This window comes from Candoia aspera, chromosome 7, assembly GCF_035149785.1.
Source record: "Candoia aspera isolate rCanAsp1 chromosome 7, rCanAsp1.hap2, whole genome shotgun sequence".
NCBI classification, from domain to species: domain Eukaryota; kingdom Metazoa; phylum Chordata; class Lepidosauria; order Squamata; family Boidae; genus Candoia; species Candoia aspera.
This window is the reverse complement of record NC_086159.1, coordinates 14,055,541-14,065,057: the sequence shown is the minus strand read 5'-3', so window position 1 is coordinate 14,065,057 and position 9,517 is coordinate 14,055,541. Positions and strand designations below refer to the sequence as shown.

At 40.3% G+C, this 9,517-nt stretch overlaps 1 protein-coding gene across 1 annotated transcript in view; it reads right to left on the bottom strand.

The window, feature by feature from the left end:
* Nucleotides 1-7,260: 7,260 nt before the first annotated feature.
* The window catches only part of RERG (RAS like estrogen regulated growth inhibitor), a 118,594-nt gene continuing 116,337 nt past the window's right edge, over nt 7,261-9,517 (bottom strand). Inside the window, exon 5 of the mRNA XM_063308511.1 lies at nt 7,261-8,251. Coding sequence (XP_063164581.1) covers nt 7,844-8,251 — 408 coding nt within the window. The 3' untranslated portion in view covers nt 7,261-7,843. The remainder of the gene's footprint in view (nt 8,252-9,517) is intronic.

Sequence of the window (9,517 nt, the reverse complement as noted above, 5' to 3'; positions counted from 1 at the left end):
CCAGCTTCCCTGGCTTCTCATACTTCCTTTCATTTATAAGGGAAGACATCATGAGGGAACTCTTCCCAGAGGGCTTTTTCAGACCAAGGCTCATAAAGATCACCCAAAGAAATTCAAGAGCAATCAGGAAGTAGAAAAACAGAAATATCTTTCGTAGTGGAAGAGAACTTGAGGAGGAAATTGAAGACAGATTTGGTTAGACTATCTGTTACTATGATTTGGGATTGCTAATTTTAGGAAGCCATGGAGATGGCCTTGGAGAAGCCATCCAGAAGCCTCTAGGACAGTGTTTCTCAACCTTAGCAACTTTAAGCTGTGTGGACTTCAACTCCCAGAATCCCCCAGGAGAACAACAGGTACAGAAGACGACCTTTGTCGCTCACAGTACATGTGAGAGACAAAGATCTTGGGCTGTGGGAGAATCAAACTCTGATCAGCTTCTTCAGGAACTAGTTCCCCTGCCTTGTATCTTTTCCTTTCAACTTTCTTTTAGGTTTCTGAATCTTGCAATGTACACTATAATATCATTTAGAATTCTTAAAGAAACAGGAAAATGGATCAAGCCTTGCTAGTCAGATCACATCAGGCTACTAAAAGAAGGGCATCCCCCTTTCCCTCCTCCTGAGTAAACCACTGGCAGAGAGATTTCTCTGGAGAAAAGTGTATGGAGGCAGCATACCTAGTCAGATTTCCCCAGGATGGACAAAAGTTTGGAGACCCACCACATCCTCTGCGTGCATTACAGCCTCAGAGGGTGAAAGCATCTGTAAGTCTCCAGAATGAATAACTTTCTTTTCAACACTTAGGTCTCAGACCCCACACAGTAAGGCCTTTCAAAGGGTTCCACTCTTGCTTTTCATGACTTCCACAGTGCAGTCAGATGATCTGCTATTGTGGACAAGGAGGCATGCTATCAGAAGGCCCCTAAGCATGTCCAGAGTGTCTTATGGAACCTTATCAGGCTTCCACAGTGACTTTGGGTGGCACCAAATGAAACTTCCTGCTAGTCAAATACTTATCAAAGTAGAATTCATAGGTTTTTAGACTGCACTAGAAATACTGTATTAGCCATTTTGTGCTAAGCTGATTGAAATAGTCTTTGAGCGGAAGAGTTTGTAAATGAGTACAGCTGCCCAACTGTAGTGCACACCAAGGATCCAGTCACTCACCCCCACAGTTATTGGCCATAAACACTGCCTTAGTTGTAATGACATTGTTGTGCACGTGCCCAGAAAGCCAATTAGCAGAAATATAAACCACATGACTATCAGGTCCACAGGAAACACAAATATTATTATTAAGGTTGGTTATACACAGTTGAGATCTGTAACTCTATATACAGTTTGTGGCATCCAAGTTTGGATTCCACTGGGGCATTCAATTTCTTGGTTATTTAGATTTTGAAGATTAATGCTGAGTACATCATGGAATGGATGTCACCTAAATAATAATCAGAGCTGCAGCAGCAACTGACTTATCCTAATGTCACCTCCTACATGATTAGTTATGCGTGTGTAAGAGGACTTACAGCAGAGGAATGGCATGTCTTTTGACCTGTAGTCTTAAGGAATTAATCATCGGATAAATAAATTGAAGTTGGCAGTAGGTATTATATTTTGGGGGTGTTTTTTCTTAAAAAAAAAAAAGCTTTCTAGGATTTAAAAACTCTGGGATGCCCATGCAAATGTTTATTCTTCTTTGGGAAGGAACCAACTCATTTCAGACTCTGCCATTACCAAAGCTAACAGATGGAAACTCTTCACTCCTACCTAAAAGTGGGTAGGAGAAAAAAAAATGAGAGACAAAGATCTTGGGCTGTGGGAGAATCTAACTCTGATCAGCTTCTTCAGGAACACAAAATTATTGAATGTTGAATCTTATAAACATAGCTAGCATTTGAGCTTCAGCAGGTGCTCGAGTTCTTTCATAATGGCTTCTTAGCTTTCCTACATTAAAACCTAGCAGAAGTTCCTAGATTCTTGTGTGTCTGTTTAATTCTTTCAAGTCCAGCCTGCCAGGAAGCATGGCAATGACTCAACATCTCTAGTATAGTGCAGAATACTGGTCTTGACTTCTAGAAGCTTTAAGAAGCATTTTGTGGGCTCAGCATTTGCTCATGCTTCCTGGTGGCTTGCTATGGAATAATAGCTCATCAGGTCATCCTCATGCCTGCATATTCATTTCAACTCCAGGCTGCAGGGAGAAGCGTGTCATTATCCTCAGCACACGACTCCCTCAGGATCTTGCTATGACTTGAGCCTCTTTGCTTGGTGCTGAAATTTGGCAATGCAGGAGATTTGGGGGGGGGGGGGGAACTGGTTGGCAACAGTCTCTCTGGCTGTCTTGAAAAAGTTGGGGTTACAAAAAAAGATGCCAATGGAAAAAACATCCAGAATGGTATTTAAGAGTTATGAGCATTCTATGATTAAATTAAACTTCACAGATGATTTGGAATTGAGCTGTTCACCTTTCCTTTCTTTGCAAATGCTCTACTTGATAGCAAGACAGAATGTGCATTTTGGATTAATTCATAGACCTGGTTTAGACAGCTTCCTTTTAAGGGAAAAATGGGCAAGAGCAATGAGAGCATGTAGGGCAGTTTTCTCTTTTATGTGTTGAGTTTCATGCCTTTCTTTCAAACCTTTTAGCAGCATCTAGTTGGCTATTGATGGGGTCAGAATATTGACATGTTGTTGCTCTTACCTTCTCCCCCACCTCCTCCTTTTCTTCTTCTTTTTTTACTGCAGTTGCTCTTGACTTGCTGTGTAAGATTAAATGTAGTCTTAGCTCCAAACTGGTCCCCTATGGCTGTCTTAAAAGCTGGAAGCATCATTCAAAAGTCCAGAGTTTTTAAAATCACACTTTTATTATAGATTAACATTTTAAAAGAAAAATAAATTCAGCTATGCCAAATGTCTAAGAACTTTTGTTCTGTTAAAGCCCCTATACTTTACAAATGTTTTCCCTTAAAGATGCATGGTTCAAAGCTTAAGCCATTAAAAGCCAAGTCAGCCTCAAAGCCTTCATATCTTTCCACTAGGAATGGTAAGGATCCCTTCCCACCAATGCAAAGATTTTCAAGAAACGTATGCTTGCTCAGTAACCCCGCTCCACAAAACCAATAAAAGAAAATGAACATTGAGAATAATCATTACAGCACAAATGAAAGATAACAGGAGTTCAAAGTCATTTCCCGTTTGGCTGCCTGCCACAATTCATGTGATGTCAAATCATTGAAAGATGATGGATTGTATTTACTTGGAATTGGTTCAGATATCAAGCATCTGGTACAGTCTGTGCCTCCACCAAAAAAAAAAAAAAAGCATCCATGACTGTCATTTTTTTCTCTAAACTACAATACCCTTATGTCACATCTTTTAAAAACATAAGAATTAGCAAGTCAGGACCAAAGGAGGAATGGCAATCTTTTCCTTTTGCTGCAAACAAGGAGATCTGAATATAGAAACCCACAAATTATTAAAGGTGGTTGCAATCGCTTTTCTCCACAATACTTTTAAAGTTTCAAAATTGTTTTCCAATAAGTGACCTCTTGCAGGCTTACAACCATCTTGCAAGATATACTGGAATGAGGCAGGGAAAAAGAGTAACTGAAGGGCAACCGGTGGACTTTATGGGTAAGAAAAGATTTGAACGCTTCCAGAGCCAACACAAATGCCATTCTGTGAAACAGATGTTGTACCTTGATTAGTATCTGCTTAGAATGCCACTGAGTGTACACAGCACACTGAACTATGACCTGCTTGAGCAGATGTTAGGCTAGCAATTCTGGGACAGTTTAGTTTGTGGTTCACCATCAGGCAAACCCAGAAAAGTGGGTTCATTAAGCAAATGAAGTTTATTCCTGCCCACAGAGGATGTGAAATCTTCTTTGGGCGTGTTCAACCAGAACGTAGACTACCGTCTGTCAGGAATACTTTCATTTGGATAAAGTAAAATTGGGCCCCATGGCATCAGTGGCCCCATTCCAGTTCTAGGAGTCTGTGAAACCATAGTTAAGTTAACCATGGGTTAAGTGTGCCACGGGAACTCAGCCAGGATCTAAACCACACAATGCTTAGTAGGGAGAATCATAAAGCATACAGAATTGTTAAAAATCCTGTTGGTTGCATTTTACTTTTTGAGAAAAGTTGCTAGGAAAACAATTATTTCATTCTCTGCAGTTGATACATGTTTATCTTTATACACTGGATGATCTGTCTAACCCTACAGGTGATACTGAATTCCAACTCCTCTCCCTCAGCAGGTAGCCAGAGGTGAGGGATGATCGAAGTTGCACTCTAACAACATTGGAGGATTGTCCTGCTCTCCATTTGTGATTTGGCTAAATATCCAACTTTTTCTTAGAATTCTAGCCACAGAATTGCTCTAACTCAGCTATCATATTCTTTACCTTTCAAGGCCTGTTAACTATGTGAGTGGATGAGCCTTCCTTCTGAGTACTTATTTGTAAAGACTGGACAGGTGTATGTCCCTTCCCATTAATTAGTCAATCAACCAATGATCTAGAACATCTTTTCACTAAAGCTTTCCAGACTGAATTCAAGAATGTCAAGATGTGTGATGGAATGTGAGGGTGACCTTGGAAGATGCGGGGGGCGGGGGGGAGGGATGAAAAACTAGGGAATGATCAGATAAAAGAGAAAGTAGCCTGCAACAGAGTACTGGCCACAGAAAGAAACTTCCAAAGGGCCTGCCCTAATTACTCAGGAGGTAAATAGGAAGGGCGAGAGATTTGTACTTTCAGACTTGCAAGGTTCTGTTAATGTAGCCTTACAATTAAGTAGAATTAGCTCATCTAGTCGTTTTTCCTGTCTGGTTTACCTGGGAGGGCTGACAAGATGGGAGGGAGCTTAGTCTCTCCATTTTTAGTTATTTCCTGTCCTCCTTGTTTTCTAAAAATTGTAGCAAGCCTACCCTTCCCCTTGTTTCTCTATAGTGGACAGTGCAAGGATATCACAATGATGATTGTGCTGCCTAATCAGGTCCTAGATTTGGACTTCACATTGCCCTGGAATGTCTTCAGAGTCAGCCACTCTTGTCTGCTGCTCATTACAATATAAGCCCCTTAAACATCCTCCATGGATGATAGTGGGGTTACTCTGCAGTACCCATACAAGTGCATAAGGAGGAGAAAAAGGTGGATAATAAAGCAAACCATTAAAAACCATCAACATAAAAGTGTTAATATGCTTTAAAAGGCCTTGGGGGTGGGGTAGAATAATGTTTTGAGCTTTCTTCTCAACAGTAACAAGGTGGGAGTAAACCTCAACTCTAATGGGAAGTTGTTCTATAGTTTTGAGCCCACCATGAAAAAGGCAACATTAGCTACTGATGTTAAATAGCTCCCTGGTGGGGCCTGCAAAGGATGACTACTGAAGATTTAAGAGGACAGGGTGGACTGTGGTTCAGTAGTAGGTGAGACTACATGTAATCTGGTCTTATGCCATGCAAGGCTTTAAATACCTTCATGAGCACCTTGAATTAGGTCTGGAAAGAAACTTGTATGCATCGCTTACCATCACATTGCTGTATTCTGAGTCAGAATCATTTTCAAAGACCATCTGATGAGCACATTGCAATACTCCAGTTATGAGGTAACTAGTCCACACATCAATAGCGTCATCTGTGCTCACCCACAAGTTGGCTTGTCAGCCATAGTTCTCTAATCAGGTTGGAACAGAGCCCTTGTTTGGGTCAAGGGCATTGCCATTTCTGAGTGTTATATTTTCAACCAAATGTGTGAGCAAGGCCAGTGTGCAAGAAGAGAGGGAAGGTAATAGCTACATATATTCACATGCCAAGCAATCACTGGGGTGGGTGGGGTTGAGAGTAGGAGGTGTTCAGAAGACATGAGTCATCAAAGGGCCAAAAAAACCCCCCAAAATGAAGCTAAATGAAGGAACTAATGAAAGAAAGCAATGATTGCCATTATCTTAAGGGGGGGAAATCTATCCCAAGTAACAACTTCTGTTTAAAACATGTCACTTGGTACAAAAGCCAGTCAAAATGGAATAACTTTACATTGCCTTTTCAACCCAGCTGTCAAGACAATGTACCCAAGTTTAGGAAGAATAATGTAAAGGATTTCAACACCTTTCGAGCTGTTTACTGGGCTTAAGGCATGACCATATCACACCAAAGAAGGCAGTTGTAACACCTTTGACAGCGGGTCCACTAAATTAAAGTGAAGGAAACTCAGATTCGTTTTCATAGCATGGTGTGAAGTGCCTTCCAGAAATGACCCAACAGAACTGTAGCTGTGAGAGTATTGGTGAATTCCTCTATAAGAACTACTAATGGATAAGCCCAGTTTTGGATCTTCGAAAAAGGCTTAAGGAAGATGTTATGGATGTATACACATATGGGTTCACCATCCAGGAGAAATCAGATGGCCTTCTGTGTTCCTCTACATGCCTAGTGAAAGATAAATGGCAATTTCAGTACAAAGTTGCAAAGAATTGTCCTTTGGGTACCATGTGGGTAGCATGTTGGGGGCTTTAAAAAGTTGGCAGGGACAGTAAATAAGAGTGTGGGTCTAGGACAAATGTTCTTCTACCTCCTTAACAACTGCTGACACCTAAAATTGATTGTGTGCCATCAAGTCTTTCAACTTCTAGCGACCACACAGATTTTCTGCATGACGAACTATCCCTAACTTGGTCTTCCAACAGTGCACTCATCGCCACTATAACTGAGTCCGTCCACCTTGTTGCTGGTCATCTAAAATTGAAGTACTAGATAAAAGGGGTGGGGAGGGACTGTGTCAGTCTTCCCCTATACACTGCAAGTATAGAACTCTATGCCATTCTCTCTTGCTGTAACATATATTCAAAATTAACTACCTTTTAGGATGGACTTTTGAAACATGTTCAAAATGAGAAGGGAAACCTATAAAAATAATATTGCCTTCATTGGGACCCATCTCATGTTCAGCTTTTTAGCAGTGCTCTAAACAGTGATGACAGTTGTATACTTCACACTTCCACAAATGCATTCTTACAAATACTGTGTTCTAGGTTGCAGCTGAAAAATACATGTCAAATATTTATAACATCAGAGGATTTTTAAAAAAAAAATCACATTAGGAAAAAAGTCACTTGCACAGAAATGGTATAAATGCTGTTTAAAATTGTATATATTAAGGGAGAGTGCCTACAAAAATGGGCCCATTGAGCGAAATGCACAACCATGTGTCTGAAATCGTGCAAATTTTTTCTGAAAATTTCAAATTAATGCAGGTGTAGAAGAAAATGAATTTATGGTTGAAAAAAGGCAAAATTAAGTAAAATTGAAATTGACCAATTCACACATTCATTATTAACATCTTTTTCCTCGCTTGGATGTTTGGACTAGATGAAGTTGTGTGGTAATGTTCCATTTCTTTGGACATCTCATGTCAATGGCTTATGAAGTGGCTTTCTGGAGGCTGTGGTGGTGCACTTACCAGAGTTAGAAAGCTACTGCATCCCATAAAGACTTGATGGTCACCTCTTAGACAATGATAAGCCATCATATAAGAGCCACACGTGAGCATACAAAACCAGTGGTGATGGGTAAATTCCTGATACAGTCTGATACATCTTCCACACATACTTTTTTTAACGATATGATTTGGCGATCAACAAAACTGGAGCAGAGCATGTATTACCATTCCTGAAACTTCCTTTGCATCTCTCAACTTCAAGAATAATGAGGTGATGGGATGATGATGATGATGATGATGCAAAGCTTTGACCATCCTATTGACAAACACGGTTAAGCCTTCTGTTCCCTCTTCCTGCAAAATACACCTCTTTTGAAAGAAAGAAAAAACCCAGGTATTTTAGCTGCTAATTTTGGTAAGCATCTTGTTAATTGCTTGCTTCACGTGAGTAGTGGAACTTCGCCTCCGAGTCTTGCCTTGAACCATTTTGCGGCGTCGCACTTCCCGGCAAAGCTCATAAAAAGCTTCCATAATGTTGCCTTCTCCTGTACATGCAGAGCATTCGTAAAAGGCGCAAGCTAGTTCCGTGGCCAGCTTCTCCCCTTCTTCAGTACTGACCTGCCTGGAGTGGTCCAGGTCTGCTTTGTTCCCAACTAGGATCAAAGTAACGTTCTTGGGTTTTTTGACTTCATCTAACAAGTTCTTTAGGGGAAGGACTTCTTCAAAGCTGCCTCTATCTGTGATGTCATACACCAGCACAAATCCTTCACCCCACCGTACATGCCCTTCCTTCTGAATGACATCCTCCTATTTCAAAAAAAGAAACAGAGGCAGAAGAAACAGGTTTTGCAGGTTGGAGTGAGAAAAGATACATACAGATCTTAGGGACCTGATGTTTAGGATAGCAGAGGTTTCTATGTGATTTTATACATTTGGGAAATTCTCTGGGGTCTAGCATTAAATGCACATAGATACATAGCTTCACAAAGCAACATTCTTCTGAATTCTTGTGGAGAGAAACTTTAATAGCCTTGTTTCTTTTCAGGGCGGGCTCTGAGTTGCTACCCCAAAACCAAGAGAACATCACCAGAACTGGGATGTCTATGTTCCCAATTTTAGACCACTGTATTATTCTAACATCCTGGGTTTTTTTTTTAGGTAATAGTTTTCTCTTTGAGCTTTGTATGGCCTGGCCGTTTTGGTCAGACTAAGTTACACTAATTGGTGGTGGTTCTAAGGCAGTGGAATATGAATCTCATCTATCCAGTTGATGCACGTTTGCATTTGTTTTATCCACACCGAGGATGAAAATAGTTATGCACATCTGCCTGTCCTTGATATTCGAAGATCTGAAAAACCTAGAATTATTTCTGAATTTAGCACTCTTTACTTAGGCACTTACTTCTCTAGGTATGGTGTACCTGTGTTATTTTTTAGAAGTTGCTGAATTGCAGCTTCCAGCAGCTCCAGTTAACAGAGGTGTGCAAAATGTTTTCTTTCATAATGTTCTGAGCTTGGAATAGCCCATTTAGAGGCTGGACCATTTCCATTAAATTCAGAACAGTTGTTCTGAGGTTAGAATGTGACATTCTGAAGTTAGAACAGCTTGACTGCAAAACATATTGTACATTTTGATCAGCCAGCATGTCCAAGGGGAGAGAAATACTGGGGGTTGTTGTTTAGCATCATCTGGAGGGCTACAGGTTCCATATCCTTACATTTGCATATAAACTGATTTCTTTTAAAAGACACCATTGAAGTTTAGTTACTTCAGCTACAAAGATATAGGGCCCTGCAATATCAAACTGAAAGTTAAGATTCAGAGAGCTGAACGTGACATTAAAGAGAATATCTACTATTGATGGAGAAAGAATGTGCAGCAGTAGTGTCATACCATTTAAAAATAAATACCTTGACAAACATTTTAATCACATTATTGGCACGAGTATGTGACATTTCAATAAATTCAGTGTAACCATCTGCATACAGATCAGAAGCTCCATTTTCACTCTGGCATTTAGCTGTTGCTAAGACAGTTCTCTGGCATCTGGACTGTCTTGCAAAATTATTATC